This window comes from Prosopis cineraria, unplaced genomic scaffold, assembly GCF_029017545.1.
Source record: "Prosopis cineraria cultivar Desert tree isolate PC_DT_omini unplaced genomic scaffold, ASM2901754v1 PC14, whole genome shotgun sequence".
Lineage (NCBI taxonomy): Eukaryota > Viridiplantae > Streptophyta > Magnoliopsida > Fabales > Fabaceae > Prosopis > Prosopis cineraria.
This window is the reverse complement of record NW_026555345.1, coordinates 23,614,795-23,632,709: the sequence shown is the minus strand read 5'-3', so window position 1 is coordinate 23,632,709 and position 17,915 is coordinate 23,614,795. Positions and strand designations below refer to the sequence as shown.

The window sequence follows — 17,915 nt, the reverse complement described above, 5'->3', positions numbered from 1 at the left end:
ATTTTTGGGCAAAACATTTGTTCTAGTTTTTTTTCTCTTAAGAAATATTACAACTTGGTTGAAATTAAGGGTGTTTAAAACTGATTGAAATGAACTAACTAAAACCAACCATTGATTAAGTTTACTTCAATTTTTATGACATACAAACTGATTTGTTCAGTTTGGTTTTGGTGGTGAGATCTAAAAACCGAATCGAACTTGAACCAAGCCTGATTAACAAATAATATTTGTTTATATAATATCTATCTAATTAATTCTAACACCTAGTCACCCAACCCATTGACCCAATCCAATATTTTTTTAGTTGTGTTGACTTGTTTTCTTCCTTCGTTTTAGTTGTTATGCCTCATATAATCATAGATTGATGCTTGACATGGAATGATTTTTTGGATAATTTTAAGCATATTAATGTCTCTTTTTTGTTTAAGAATAAGTTGTAATTAAATATATCAGTTTGTTTATAATAAACAATAGGTATAGTTTAAGTTGATATTATGACATTGAGAGATCAATATTATGTTTTAAATATATATGTATGGAACTATGAATATAAGTATTAATGTTAAATAGCATATATTTGGAATTTTGGATACTTAGACTTGAGATATTTGTAAGTTTGCTACTTGCTATTTGGTGATGAATTTTTTCCATGAAGATTTAAATAGTACATTTAATATAATCATGAAAATGATTAGTTGATCACCATCATTATTTTGATCTTTTGTTGCTTGCGATTATAAAATTAATTTGCAAAAAATAAATAAAGGTGTAAGATAAATAAATGAAAAAAATGAAAAAAAAAAAGAATGAACATGTATGTATAAGATATGTGATTAATCAAGGTTCAAAGACCTTCCATAAATATGTTATGATTGAAATAAAACATGAGATAAGCAAGGACCTTTTATACAATAAAAGAGAAAACAATGCATAAATCAATTTAAAAAAAAACCAGCTATTATAACAACAGGAAAAAAGGGGGGAAAAGTCAAATAAATTCATCAAAACTTGATTCAGACCTTAACTAAACCGACTTCTATAGAAACCGATCAAGTTTCACCCATGACCAAACTGATTGGTTCAGTTCGGTCTGACTTTTATCCAAAATCAAACCAAATCGAACGTGAACGCCCTAGTTAAAATAACAAATGAATACTCTTCCAATCAATTTTTTTTTTCAGAAAACAATTAGAATATTCACATGGTACCTACTATTTAGAGGAGGTCAACAATTTACAATAATCTTCATGGGATTAGAATCATCAGATCATCATTGTCATCGCACCATCCACCATCTCTCTCCTTGTTGATGCCTACATGCATCTAAATTCCTCAATTGTCACAATCGATACAATATAATATTGATAACTTGTTAATAATTAAGAAATAAGTTTGTAACATCCTGAAAAATTTAACCTCTAATTAGTTGAGTAAATGAGTTTAATTAAGTAATTAGTGTGGTGTGTGGTTACATAAAGCTAATGGATGTTATGTGTTGTGATTTTAGTCCTAGGATTGAGTTTAGTGCAAAATCGGGCCACCCGAAGTCAAAAAGTGAGAAAAACAAAGGAGAATGGTTCTGTGCCACATGCCGCGGTACAAAAGCCATCAGAATGCAAGGATCTCTTCTCTATACCACATACTATGAAGTGTAGTGCATGTGCCACGATGCATGATCACATTTTTAAAGAAATAAGAATGCAAAATAGACTGAAAGAAAGAGAAAGAGAAGGAGAAAAATGAAAGGCTTGAGATTTCCTCTACTAGGGCTTGCAAAGTTGAGGAATTAGGAGCAATGCTAAGCCTCTAACCATCAAATGTAAGGTTCTTAAGCTCTTTCCCTCTCCTCCTCTTATATTTTCTTGATGTTGAAAGTTTGGGTTTATTAGAAAAAATAACTTTTGGCCTATAAAGGCTATGATCCGAAACCATTTACTTAAATAGAATTAGTAGGAATTGTTTAAGTTATTTAAACTTAAAATTTATGGCATTATGAGTTTTGGTAGTTATGAGATAATAAATGCTCCAAATTCTACCATAAATAAGGTGGTTGGAGCAATGTGAAGCCATTAATGGCTAGTTGGGAGTTCAACGAAGTTAATGTGAGTTAGAAAAAGCTAATAAATCCTATAGGTACCTTTTTGTATGAGGAGATTGAGTTATGAGAGTTAAAACTGTTGACTTAAATATTGAAAATTTTCTTGAAAATGATATTAATAATGGTTAATGTGATTAATTTTAAACTAATCAATTATAGGTACCATTCAAGTTTTGAAAAAACTTTAAAAGTATGTATTTAAGGGATAAACCTTTGACCTCTTAAAGGTTTGAGGTAAGCAGGAAAAATCTCTCTTATACTTTTGTGTATTAATTGATTTATTAATTTATACATTATAATGTGTGAAATTATTTGAAATGTGAGTACAACATAAAATATTTGAAAATCAAACATCATGAATTTGGAGAATTTAATGACATGAATCGTATGGAGTTCTATGAAATGTGGATGTGTAAAATAGACTAGTAATTCAGGCCAAGCCTAATAGGCTGACTCGAACCCATCTGAAAAAAGTCAAAGCTGAGTTTGGCAATATAGGTTTTTTTTAAAGGGATATGATACTTTAAACTCGATTCGAATAAGCTCAGCCTGAATTGAGCCCAACCTTTAGAATTTTTGACTGTTTATATATGTAGAGTAGATAATTTTGGCTAAGTTTGACAAGCCAGCTCAAACTTAGCTAAAAAAATTTAGAGCTAGCCTTGACTATATGGGCTTTTTTAAGAGGGTAGGATACTTCAAGCCGATCCGAATAAACCCAACCTGGATTGAGCCTGGGTTACTTGAAATACTAGCACTAGTGTAAAATGTAGAGTTCAATGAATGTTGGTAAGTGGAGTTCAACGAGATGTTTTGTGGAATTCAATAATGTAATATGATATGGTGTTTAATGATTTATTATTTTGTGTTTATATGATAATCATATATGATGTAAGTATAATGATAATATTAAGTATGCTTATAAATTGAGTATTTTGCATACAAAGGAATATCTCATTTTATGCATTGCATGATCATGAGAGGTAGGAGTTTACTTAGGAAGAGAGTAATGAGTTTAAAATCTACATGGTAAGGCTACTATTGGAGTTTGATGGTTTGCTAAAATTTATTTATACTTATTGTCTCATTTGTTCGAAAAGAGACTATTTCATTGTGTAATAAGGGACTTGAACTTACTCTAGTTTTTATTTGTTCGACGAGAAAACTACTTTAAGGAGAAAGACACCTCAAGTGTGAGATTTGGAGAAAATCATGATCCACAAGCTATTTAAGCAATCTTGGCTAGTTAGCTTCTCATACCGTGACTAGTTAGGGTATTCTCATTACATAGATGATCCTAGTATGTAATATCCCATGATTTTATGTCAAAGGTAAAAAGAAGATATAAGGGAGGCGTGATCATGTATATTATGATAAAAGGACACATGGTTGCCTGTATTATGACCTTGTGATGAAAACATGTAGTTACTCTTATATTAATATGAAAAATTGGCTATCGTGTTGTCATTTCATGAATTTATGCTATTAATGATGAAAATTGCAAATGTGTGTTTTGAACATGCTAAAATGACATAAGTATGATAATGAATTGCCACTTACATCTAAATTAATTGACATTCATTGGTATAAGTTAGACATATTTTAATTATTGAGTAATTATATTCACCTCTCTCTCTCTCTCTCTCTTCAATGTTATAAGAGCTAGCTCATTGGGACAAAGTGGAGGGAAATAGACTGAGACTTAGAATTTCTATCATAAATTGCAAGCCTCATTCAATTTGACTACTTATGTGTATAATTTACTTTAATATTGCTAACTAGAATAATTCATGGTTACTTACTTACATTATGTAAATGTTAAGTTAAATTATACATTTTAGGCCCTAGGTTATGTATGTGCTTATTGTGAATTTTGGAAAAGAGCTAAAATACTAATATAAGTGAGAGATGAATATTGCATGTGATTGATAATGATTAATGAATGATTAAGCTATTGAGGCTCCCCTTTTTGTTTTTTTTTCAATTAAAGTTTTGAGCATTGAAAATGTGTTAGATATGTTATTTGTAAGACATGGTGTATTATACAAGTCTATTATAGTTTACTGAGTGTGGTCCAAGGTAATTTGAGCTTTTGGCACTTGGAACAAAATTAGGACGCCCAAGTTGTGTTTAAGCTATGAAAAGAAGTAAGTTGAGAAATGAGTGTTCAATTTTTGACTGTGAAATAATTTAATTGTGAAACTAGTGCCGTTAGCTAGAGTTAGAAAAAAGTTTTTTATAGACACCTAAATCGCTTAATCAATTGTCGCACTATGAAATGGGGCACATGGGAAGTTCGCCCCAATTGCTATCACATAATAGCAACAATGCTGTAAAAAATAGGTAATGCATCCCAACATATGGCATAAAGGCAAATGTGTTGCGACACACATACAACAAGTCACAGCATTTGCTATTTTTCACCATATTGGAAATGCTTTAACTTGTTTAAAATCCCATGTTCCATGTACACTTTCTACTTTGATTTTTGAATTTATGATGGTATATTGAAGTGTTTTAAATTTTGTAAACTTGAGATTTTGTTTTCTAAGACTTACAATTTTGGAAATCTTTTAGGTTAGCCTCTTGATTTCTTTGATTTTGAAGTTAATTGGAGATTAATAAGGGAGACCTTACAAGGTTGATCTTAAAAATTTGACAACTTATTTTTTTTTTATTATAGACGAGTTAGTCTAAATATTAACAAGTAATTGTTTGGATTTGAATAACAATACATCTAAAATTAATACTGGTCCAAAATTAATAATGGATTTGAAAATTGTAATGTTCACCTTAACATTGTCAGGACATAGAACAAAACACACAACATCATTATGATAATTGAGATTAATTATTTTCTTATCATAAGTGATCATAAATAAAGGTTTAACAAAATAAGTTTGAAATATTTGGATCTCAAGAAACCCTTTTTGAAGTGATGTTTAAGCTCAAATAATAATTTAAAACAAGTGCAAAGAAATAGCGAAAGCTTAAAAACAAATTAACATTACATTTAAGCACCAAAGAGAGCAATTTAGACATCTGCCAAACTACTCCATTCGCCGCGGCTCATATATCATCCACCATGGCAAATGGCACAAAGTGGGTAGCCCTTTGCTATGCAGTGAGCAACGGCGCACACACCCTACATTGCAGCACACCCCAGCTATCATGACAATACTCTAAGACCAATTTTCGAAGCACATCGTTTTACCATTTGATGTCCAATTCAAGCAATTCAAGTATCCACACGTAGCTATTTAAGCTACCTAGCTATTGACATAATTTCACAACCATACACTAAATCATTTAAAAGTTGGATATCCGAACATAAAATTGTCCATTTTCCTTTCAAAACACATATAAGAGTGTCCCAACTCTCTAACCTAATCCAATAAGCTTAACACCACTTGAACCAATTTAAATGGACCACAAAAAACCCAATTAACCAATCATACGTCATTACATACATTTCAAATACAATATGACCATCAAAACCCCATTTCTCATAATAATTCAAAGGGTAACAATTAATCACAATTAATAATCTCTTAGACTCACTAACACATACAAACACCATCACCACACTATTTGCACTAGTGTCATGACCTCTTACATTAATTGCATTACAATAACATTTCTCTATGATGAGATACCTTAAAAATCACATATTCTCATGCAAGTAGCCCCAAAACATAACATGATCCCAAGTTGGCATCAATATCATATAATATTTGTTATAAATTATCAAAAGAAGAGGAAGAGCCATACAAACTTAAGTTTTTCAGTTCTCCATAGCCCATTCCTTTTCTTTGCCTCTATCGAAACCTTTACCTATAAAATATAACTACGGAATGAATCGATGACTCAGTAACTAAATAATCTAAACTAGCAACTTACTTGGAAGAACAATATATAGGTATGTGAAGTGGCAAAAACATGTGATTTAATCAACATATATCATGCACATTGGCTATACAGCTATAACACAGGCATAATCCTCACACCGCCTTATATCTTCCTTATTTCATCCGATTGAATTTGTGGGCTACAATTCATTAGAACTAGGTCTATGTGACTGAACCAGCTCAAGCTCACCAATTATAGGAGGCAACAACCAAGAATGCCTTCACCTATTATGGACCACAAATTTCCCTTTTCCTCGAATACCTGGGGTGTCATATGCCCAATCTATCCCAAATAGTACTGAAACTTTTAAACAATAATAAAATTGTACAGCGGGGCTTTCAAGGTGTCAATGTACCATATGGATTTCAAACAATGTCCCCTGATAACTCTATAGTGAACACGGACCCTCTCACAATTATTATGCTCAAACATTCCACACATATAGCCATTTAAACATGAATTCTTTTCAAACGATTTATTTCTATACCAAATCATATGATTTCACAAGTATACATGTAAATTTAGGCTTTAGTAAAAATCTTTCAAAATCCCAAATGTGTCAACATAGATACACATTCCACTTCACATAAAATTTTTAAATTTCAATCATTTTTTATAATAATAATATACTAGTCCAAAACAATAGTAGCATAGCTTTCGCAAATCCACACAACTATCCAAACACACAAATAGAAAGTTTAGATAATTCGATTACCTCAATCCTTTTGTCACTAACAGAGTTAATGTGGTCAAATACTAGCTCCATAAGTGTCTACTAGCGTAACAATACTCGAACAATATTTAATCTATACATCTCCCCTGGGTAACTTTTGAACAAAGTCATGCCTCGACTTCAAGGAAAGTTGCTGTTTAGACAAAGGAGAAACTTTAGGTTTCCTAAAAGGTAGCTGGCTGATAAAATTCGACAACAACAAAGGGGGTATCTGATCTAGTAAAAGAGCCTGACTACCTCTTACTACTAGGTCGCCGTGGATATGCCACCAGTCATATCCCTTAGTCCTTAGGGACTAAACATTTGATCATCAATTCTCACTCCAATTAACTCATTTTTACTTTAATTTTAGGTACTTATTATACAAAGAATTCTACTTTAACACCATTAACACTTCTATCACACTCCATTAATTTTACTTAACACCCAAACACTTAAATAAACACAAATTTCCTCTTACATTACTTCCAATCTTTCAATTTTTACTTAGGGTTTGAACAAACCCTAACCTTGTTACTTGAATTTTTACTTAGATGGTATTTTAAAAACACTGTTAACTCATAATTTACTCAATTTACCAATTTACTCTTTGTAAGCACTTAATTTTTGTCAAAGCTTAAAATCTAGGATGTTACAGAAATGCTTGGAACAAAACTTATAACACATACATATTGTCAATAATTAATGAACAAGTTGGCTTTTGAAAATTAACAACTTATTTTTTGAATGTTGACAAGCCAAATCCAAATATTAACAAATGCTTATTCAAATTTGAACAATATGTCAAGAATTAATAATGGTCATGGATATGCTTGGTAACAAAACTTACATTATTTTGCATTATGTATTTTAAAGAATTACTTGGCTTACTGGTCTTTAACATTTTAGAGAAGCATAGGATTTTGGGTTCAAACTCCCTTGGACCCCTATTCTTTAGTTTTTAAAGTTGACTACTATTGATTATTTTGTTAGTGCTAGAACTCTAGTAATCGGCAGTAGCGGAGCCAGGATCTTTAGCCAAGGGGGGCATGATATTATTTAAATATTAAACAATTAATTTTAATTATATATAAATTATGTATCTTATTATGATCTTGATTTTGATAGTGATTTTTTAAAATTTATTTTAATTCATTGTTATACAAATTAGATTTATATTGTTTAAAGATTATTCCTCCTCCAAGCTCTAATGACAATTTCACTTTAATGTAAATCATATTTTAACATATATATAGAGTATCTTTAATATTCAATTAATTAAAAAGTAAAAAAATACAAATTTAAGATAGTATTTAAACAACAAATATAAAAAAATGTTTGTTTTCTCAAAATTTTACAAGTATCACAAATATAATATTAAAAAAAAAAACTATATCTTCCAATTTCCCATCAATCACCCAAGCAGCCACTTGCCTCGGCCCCCCCCCCCCCCCTCAAAAAAAAAAAAAAAAAGACGGAGTGGAGACTAGACGTTAGAGGGTGCAAAATTAGAACACCAGGGAGAGAGACAACTAAAACATATACGCCCTCTAACATTAATTATATGTATATTTCTAAAATTCCAAGGGGTGCATCTGCCCACCCTTGGACACAAGTAGCTTTGCTAATATATTTTCTTATGGGCATTTAGGTAATTGATTTATATAATTTAATTATATTTAAGGACTTTGGCCCTTTATTTAATTTCAAAATGCATAGGCCTTTCATGTTATAAATTCTCTTCCAATAGCTCTCAATGCAATTCTCCTTATATTTTATGCATATCCATACATTATTAACATTAAAGAAGACTCGTGAAAAATGTATAAGAAATATGGTTGGGGGGTGTATTTATAATAAGACTATAAAATTTAAAATAATTATATACATCATAAAATATTATATCTCTTAACTCATTTTCTTTTTATTTTTAAAATTGTAAAATATTAATTAACTTTTTTTAATTATATTTTTGAAGTCCTGCGCTATGATCACATTTTTGCCAACTTGAAAAGAAAACAACCCCCCTCTTTTTTTACCTTTCAATTTTTACGTACTAATAAAATGATATTTAATAATAAAAACAAAATTATTAAAACTCATTCTATAAATCTATTTTTGTAGGATGATATTTTATAAAATCTTACCTGTAATGTTACATATAACTTGCAAAATTAGAAATAATACTCAATTATAATTTGTTCAATCACGTTTCTAATCAGTAATCCACAAACCAATGCCTTATCTGATTTAATTACAAGTTTAGTTTTAAAATCTTTGGTTTTCTCAATACATGAAAAATAAAATTACCAAATATAAGACTCACCGATCCTTGAAAATCAAGATTAACATCCGCTTGGCACAAAGAACTGTGAAATTGAAGCTTGGTGTTATAAATGTCAGATATGATAATTCTAATTAAAAAAGTAACATCAATAAATATAAATCCTACAAAAAGTAACACATTTATCAAACGGATAGTACAAACCACTAATCCAATAAAAGTAAGATGTGAGGAATCGAAACTCTGAAACAATAGTAACACGCGAGACCAACAAAAACAAGCCCACTTCATTTCCACTGTTGTCGACTGTTACAAGCTCAGAACGACAATAAATTAATCCATAATTTTCAAGGTTAAAAAATGGGACCATCAAACAAAAGAAAAAAGGTCAAGCATCTCCAACACAAAGCCAAGACAAAATCCATGATACAAATTTAATCAGGGGAACCATATGAGTCTCCTGCTCTAAGAAACCAAATCAACCCATCAGAAATACCGAGTTACAACTAATGAATCAGTACGCAGAAGGAGAAATAACATCATCAATTTTCAGTATCATCTTGACGACTTGAGTAGCAAGCAGAATCTGTTGCTGCTTTCCGGTCAATGTCTCGAAGACATTTTGCTCCCTCATGTCATTCGTGCCAATGTCATTGCAATCAATGCCCAAGTGGGGATTGTTCTCCTGCAAATTCGAAGTTAGTGCTACAACATATTCAAGAATCCAGAAATTGACAGACATGTGCAAGTAAAACAATCATCATGCTTGATTTACCTTTATTTGCAGAGACTTCACAGCCGATAGAGTTTCAATGGGTTGGAGACCGCTATTTTCAGCGAGGGCCATCGGGACAGAATCCAGTGCATCGGCAAATGCTCTGATAGCATACTGCAGGAGAAAGGAAATTGTCAGCAATTAATACTGCATTACAATTAGCAAAAACAATAATCTCAAACCTGTTCTACTCCAGGATATCTGTCCGCAGCTGCCTCCACGGCAATAGAACTAGATATCTCAGCCGAGCCACCACCATATACAATTGAATTGTTGCAAATGAGATTTCTAGCCACACACAAGGCATCATGAAGACTCCTTTTTGTCTCCTCTATGATCATTTTATTACCTACCAAAATAGACAGCTTCCATTAGTTTGTCAAGATTGCTGTACAGAACTAACTAATCACTCCTTGGTAAACAGTATCTTAAAGAAGTTGCACTCTCAAAGCCTCAACCCACGAACTCAAATTGGCAAGGCCAATAATACAGGACCATATATACAAAGAATGAATGAGATTTAAAATCCAAAACCAACTGGAATATTGAACAGTTTGACACTCAATTGTTTTCTCCAAACAGGTAACTCGTTACATAATGGCTAATCAAAACTAAATGAAATACAATATAAACCAGTCAGATAGAAATACAATAATAGGTACATGTCTTCACCTCCTCGAATAAATATTGTTACAGCCCTTGAATTTGCACAGTGCTCAATATACAGCATTCGATCTTTTGTTGTACCAAATGATTTTTCTCGAACTAGACCAGCCTTAAATATAAGATAAGATCACAAATTAATGTAGGTTATAACCAAATGCACATAAAGAATGAGTTCTTGGTGTACAACATTCTAACATTCCTACCCAACAACGGAGACAGGAAAAATGATACCACAGTTAGGAAATTCAACCAAGTTTTCTGGGGAAAGGTGTCTCCTACGAGTTTCAACAACTTTACCTCACATATGCATGTAAAATCAACATGTAAAAATAACGAGTGGAAGGTGTATCAGTTTCCCCCCAATAAAAAGATGAAAAAAATATTGACATCAGAACAGAAAAGAAAACAAGTTCTATTTCCAACAACAAAAAAGGAACAAGTATTGACAAATAATGGATGACACGATACCTTTCCCAACTTTTCTGGAGTCAATTCCTGGAACCTAGGCACAATTCTTCCTCCTGCATCAACAAACAGATCATCATATTGACATAGGCCAATAGATAAATACTATAGAAATGGTTTCATTCATAAATAAAGTTAAGTTATTTTAAAGAAGATATCTTCGAAACATTAGAAGTTTAAATAAACCAAACCTGTTGCTATTGCTATCAATTCCAGCTCTACACCACCAACCCATCTGACGGCAGGCAGGTTCCTGTGCATTAAGAGATGATTTGCTTCATCATCAAAACCCCACTGGCAGATAACCAAAGTGGCACCTACATCCTACAAAAAAGAGTAAATGTTACCTTTTATAAAAATCCAAACAAATTCTAGCAAGAAAAAGTCAAAAGTTGCTACTGTTGTTAAACAAGAAAATTTATATATCAGCCAAAACCTAAAGTTGACAGAAAAATCATGGGATTGATAATAAAATGCTACCTTGCATTTTTGAACCATGTCATCAAAATACTGCTGCTCTTGCTTCCGTAATGTTTGGAACTTCTCCACTGTATCAATATCAACCTTGTGCTTAGTCTTTGGTTTAGGAGGCTCAAAGGGGCAAGTCAAGATAGCAATTTTAGCATTTTCAATTTGCTTTGGCATTTGTGGATGGCTCATATCCTTGTCAACAAGAATTCCATATATCAGCTCTGTGTCTTCCAGTTTACCCCCAACCTTTCCTTCTACTTTAATTAGATCTAGGTTAACATCTTTTCTCTCCAGATCAGCAACAGAAAGAACCGCTTTGACAGCAATCTCAGCCAAGCTACGCTTACACCGATTCACACTGCAAAATCAAGATGATTGATTCTACTATTAAAATTTGCCACTTTATAATAATATAACTAATTTATCAATACACATACATGTATGACTAATTTATTATTATTTAGTGTAAAGCAACAATTATCTCACGCATTCGGTTCATGGTTCCATGAAGTATCACAAAATGGAATCAACTGTACGCACATTTTTGAGGAGAGGGTAGTCATACAAGTTTGAACCAGAGGCTCCAGATTGCTTGGTCCAAATTCAAACTTATGAGCGACACGCTCCAAATGTTCAACAGCAATTCTGGATGCAGACTCATAGCCCTCAGCAACTCTAATGGGATGAATTCCTCGTTCTAACAGCCGCTCAGCTTGCTCAAGAAGTGCTCCAGCCAAAACAACAACTCCAGTGGTGCCATCACCAATCTCATAATCCTGACTCCTAGATAATTCAACCATCAGTTTTGCAATTTGGTTGTCAACATCCATCTGCTCCAAGATTGTTGCACCATCATTGGCTGTAAACTCACAATATCACTGTTCAGGAATCTCAGTTGCAATAAGAATGCAAAGCCACACACCTTGCATGAATTGCAAATAATCTTATAATATGGAGAATCCATTTCACCATCTCAAATGTCAAATTAATATTCAATTTCAGTTTGGGTCTGCAAAGTACAGCCATCCATCCCAAGATAGGGATGTAGGTATCAAACTTAGGTAATTACTAACTCAGAGGCATACTAAACGACATCAAATGAATGGGCGCTGCCACTACACGTTGACTATTCAAAATTAGCTGAACTGCCACGTTAGGAAACTTCATCTTACTCTTCCTCAAGGATAATTATCCAAATTGAGCACATCACTTTGAATTCTAAGGTTAATGAATCATTTAGCCAGTAGTAGCTTTAATGAAACCAATAAGAACTAATGTTCTCAATATCTTAGTGGTTTCCAACTTCAAATTAGAGGTAACACTATATTAAATTCACCATTTCTACAATGGTCACAATTTCATTTCGTATAACTCATAGATCTCTAAGGAAACCACCGAACTGTGATTACAAATAACATTGCAACTACAAACTCATACAAATAGGCGAAGTCATTGTTACATATCGAAATTGCAAAACCAAAATAACCCAATAAAGGAAAAGAAAAGAAAGTATATTTTCTAGGTGTAAGCAAAATCGATCCCAAAAAGACAGGAAAAAAACAAAAATAATAAAAGTAAAGAAAGAGAAAAGAAGGAACTGACTAATGGTGACATCGCCATCAGGGCTCTGAAGTATCTTGTCCATGCCTTTGGGTCCAAGAGAGGTTCTGAGAATGCGAGCAACAGCTTTGCCGGCAGAAATGTTGGCTTTCTGAGCATCGAGGCCCCTCAACCTGGTCTTCTGCTCCTGCTCCTTGAGGATAATGAAGGGCCTTCCGAACTCGTCGAAAGCCAACGCCATTACTTGAAGATGAAGACGATCACTTTCACTGTTACGCCCCTCTCAGAAGCAAACACTGTTGTTGTGCGAGTTCTGGGAAGGCACCGCAAGTGAACGATAATGTGTTCCGCTGGGAAAGAAAAGCCCTAACGCCTCACGAATCGGTCCGTTTCTTCTCACTCCCTCGCTATTCGACTCTCGAATCGGAGCTTTGAGGGACATTGATATATTTGGGCCCCGGCTTGCTGGACCTGAAAAAATACATGTTCTCTCCTTTTTGTCCTGATTAATTTTTTTAATATATATTATAAAAATTTGAATCTTGATATGTATTTTGGCAAAAAAGAAAAACAGAATCTTCATTTGTATTTATATTTTAATAATTATGATATCATTTAATTTTATGTGAACAGCTGACTAAAGTATATATTTAATTTTTTAACTTTACATAACATTTCATTTTAATCCCTTAACTTTATAAAGTATTTTTTTAATCATTTAACCTTAACATTATTAGTTTTATCTCAAAAAATTTTTATGTTGAAATTTTAAATATTAATAAAATATTTTCAAATGTTGATATATTATATTTAATTTGTTTTCAATATGACAATAATTAACACACAAAAAATTATTTAAAATTAATGATATTAGGATTAAAAAACTAAAAAAAATACTTTACAAAATTAAATGATCAAATTAAAATTTTATATAAAGTTAAAAGACCAAAAAAATATACTTTAGCCATGACAACCAGTTAATGTGGTATAAATTTACATGAACATTTACATAAATAACATTTATTGAAGCGATAAATTCTTGAATGGATCAGGTGTGCCATATCATCCATCATCCATCATCCATTCAATAAAATTATACTTATTTTTAATGACTTTATTTTTATAATTAATAAAATGCCTATTTAATTTCAGCAAAAAAATTTATTTAATTTCTTACATTTTTTCACTCTATTATCAATAATATTAGAATAATTTTTATTTAATTATATTTAAATATTATGTTTTTATTAGATAGATTATGGATAACATGGTATACCGGGTTCATCTAAAAATTTCTCTATTTAATTTAAGCTATATGTTTTTGGTCTAGGAATCTACTTGCACGTCTACCAGCTGGAAAAATTTTTGATATGGATTATGATAATTGCTGCAGAAAGAAGGAAGGAATAGACTGGTTGAGATACTTTTTGTTTATTGGTAATTAAATATCATATGATCTCATTTTAATTCATTTAAATGATTATGAAGCCCATTTATACTGCTTGTTAGTTTCTTTGTTATGGTTGCGTGTTCATGGGTTTTTTTTTTCAAAGGGTTTTTTTCCTTTGACTTTAGCCATTGGCATGTGTAATATTTTTTTAAATATTAATATTTTTTTCAAAGGGTTTCTAATGGTTATTTAATTGGATCAAATTTGAACATTGTTAAGTTCAATTAGAAGTATCTCTCCTAAAAATGTTTTCTAAAAAAATATTTATTGAATGTAGTTTTACGTTAGAATATAATAAGAATTACATATAAATTCTACTCAATACAATTAATTACTCTCATATTCATTGATAACTAAACTTGAAAAAATGACAACACAACCCAAACTCAGTTGTCAAAAAATTTATGAGAAATTAATTGTATTGAATAAAACTTGAGAGTAATTCTCTTTTAAAATATAAGAATATTGTAGAATTAGTCAAATAGAGTCAATGTGTGAGGACCCCATTTGGGTATAGACCATTCAGATTTAACCCATTATTATATATTATGCTTTTTAAAACAAAAATTTATAAAAGTTATAAAATAATTTTGATAAATTTTTTATTTTAATATGATCTAAATTTAATTTAAAGAGTCTAATCTAATAATAAAATTTTTATAATAAATATATATTGATTATTCAGATTTACTCTGCATAGTTCAAATTTAATTTAGTGTTAATCTAGACTATGCAGAGTATGCATGAATAGTCAATATATACTAATAATTAAAATTTTAATATTAAATTAAATCTTTCAAATTAAACCTAGACTATATTAAACATAAAAAATTTATTAAAATTATTTTATAATTTTTATTTTAAAAAATATAATATATAATAATTCATTAAATATAAATCATCTAGATCAAAATTTAAATAATCCAAATCTCACCACAATAACGAGCAGCATGGCACCCAAACCAATTCCCAACGTGTGGAAGAAGTAAAGATTGATTCAACCAATAAAAATGAGTTTCATGTCTTATGAAGGGTGTGAATTTGAATTCACATCTTCACGATTGATGAGTGAGATAAAAATGCCCTTTTAAAACTTATTTTTACCATGATTTGTTTGGAAATATTTTGTTTTTAAAATATTCAAATATTGATTATTATTTTAATTCATATCTGAGCAAATCAAACATGTTCATGCCTGGATAATAAGAATTGATTTTTTGTCAGAAGATAATAAATTTTGATTTGATTGTAGTTTTCATAACTTATTCAATAGTTTTTTATATATATATATATATATATAATTAACGACAGTCTTTGAGGGAAAAATTATTTATTTAAAAAACCATCAAATAAAAACATTTCCTTAGGAAAAACAATCGTTGTGACAATGACAATCTAAAATATTAAAATTAAAATGTAATAGTAATAATCAGTCCATATGCTTTGCAACTCATTAATAGATTAATGGGAAAATATATTGATTTTTCACTTTACTTTCATTTTGCTTTTTATGTTCGTATTTTTTTATATTTTAGATTCTTACATTTTTATTTTTTATTATCTTTGATCCCCATATGAATAAAGTATAAGGATTTTGGAGGAATAAAAAATAATAAAAAAATTAAAAATGTAAGAATTTAAAAATACTAGAAAAAATATATGAATTAAAAGTAAAACACGAGTAAAGTATAAAAATTAAAAGCTATGTTTTCTCTAGATTAATAGATAGATAATAGATATTGTACAGAATTGTCTCCCTGAAGTCTCAAGTAAAGCTAGCTAGTTCTTAAAATTATTTTAATAAAGTAATTTGTATAAGAACCAGTAATTAATAATTGTAAACACGAGATCATATATATGAATATATGCGCGCGCGCTAAAAATCACACACATACATGCCCGTCATTATAGTAATTACCAACTTAAAAGCTTACATTAACCACACAGTATTAGTGGTCTCCCTCAGCCTTCGGAACATTTCCCTCATCACTTGTTTTCGCCATTTCCTATATAAACAAACATTTCTCATTCACAATCTCAACCACAACCAATAAAAAATAATAAGAAAAGGAATAATTAATTATTATTTCTTCCAAATTATTCGTTCTTCCAAATGGCTCGTCGGCAGGTTGTGGTCCTCGCTTTCCTCTTGCTCGCCGTCGTTCAGGCTTATGCCGTCGCCGCCGCATCCACTCCAGCTCCGTCTTCCTCAAACTCCGAAGCCGACCTCGCTGAGCCTCCCACCGGCGGAGCCATTGGAGTCCTAGAAGCTGCTGATTCACCTGACAGCGTCGTCGCCGCTCCTATGGGCGGACCAGTACCTCCCGGTGCCTACGATTCTACTGATTCAGGGTCCAGCGATGCATCTACTCTCCGATTCTCTTCCGTCGCCGGAGCTGCCGCTCTCGCCGGCGCCCTCTACTTCTAATTGAGCTTGGACTGATAAAACTTCATGCGTGCATGTAGTTTCATGATGATGATGGGAGAGGAAAGCATGTGTGCGTGTTCATATGGTGGTGATCATGCAAAATTGTTATAAAGATTGTATTTTTGGTTATTTCTTTCTCATATTTTTTTCAGATATACTTATATTATTCATTCATCCTCGTCATTATTTTTTGTGGAAGCGAGCAATTCTTACATTTTTATATTTGGGTCAATTGAAAAGTACCTATTTTCACTAATATTAACAAAATCAAATCAATTTCAATACCAGTATAAATTATAAATTTTGAAATAGATTATATTATTCATAAATTAAATTAAAAATACCATAACTGATCTATAAAACTTGGTATAGTGCAAGACATAATTCACCAAGATGGTACATATAATATATAAAAATTTTAGGCAATATTTATTTCTCTCTTAATTTATGTGTATATTATAGATTTGGATTGTTACTTTTTCCCCCTCTTTGAATGATAGGAATGTAATATATATTTCTTATAATTCATTTCAAATGAAGCTACTTATCTAAAAAATCACATGCATGCATCACAAATTGAGAGAATTGTAATTTTTTTTAACCTCATAAAGCTTGAAATCGCTCAACATACAAACCAACAAAAATAGCATAATGCTTTTACAATATTAGTAGACGATTAGTCACTAGTGCAAAAATAAAATTTTAATAACACATTTTTCACTATAGTTTTTCAAAAACCTGTGGCAATATATGCGCAAGTAGTTTTTTCATAATTAAATGCTTATGTATTTCATTTATAGCCACAATCCCAAAATTAACTATCGCCATAAATGAAATTAGTTAAAGTAAATTAATTTAATTAATTTTAAAAAATAAATCATTTAATTTAATTAATTAGTTAAAGTAAATTATTACTCAATTGTTTATTACCTAAATATAATTAATTTTAAAAATAACTATAATAAATTAAATTAATTAAGACATAAATAAGTAAATTACTTATTAAAAAATTTAATTTTAATAAATTAAAATGAAATTTAGTAATTAATAATATAATTCTAATAAATTATATTTATTAAGTATTTCTTATTTTAGGT

The 17,915-nt window shown here is 30.8% G+C and overlaps 1 protein-coding gene across 2 annotated transcripts; it reads right to left on the bottom strand.

Annotated features, from left to right (window-relative positions):
- Window positions 1-9,272: 9,272 nt before the first annotated feature.
- LOC129292021 (T-complex protein 1 subunit epsilon) lies at window positions 9,273-13,362 on the bottom strand. 2 transcript variants are annotated; one of them, XM_054929513.1, is made up of 9 exons: window positions 12,983-13,362; window positions 11,867-12,239; window positions 11,390-11,738; window positions 11,101-11,233; window positions 10,913-10,965; window positions 10,451-10,553; window positions 9,961-10,127; window positions 9,779-9,892; window positions 9,273-9,688 (listed from the first exon to the last, which is right to left on the bottom strand). In XM_054929513.1, the coding sequence occupies exons 1-9, from the start codon at window positions 13,179-13,181 to the stop codon at window positions 9,518-9,520; spliced, it is 1,662 nt and encodes a 553-aa protein (XP_054785488.1). In that variant the 5' UTR covers window positions 13,182-13,362; the 3' UTR covers window positions 9,273-9,517. The 2 variants fall into 2 exon arrangements, with proteins under 2 accessions (XP_054785488.1, XP_054785489.1); XM_054929514.1 differs by having other exon boundaries at window positions 11,921-12,239; window positions 12,983-13,361.
- Between the last annotated feature and the right edge of the window lie 4,553 nt (window positions 13,363-17,915).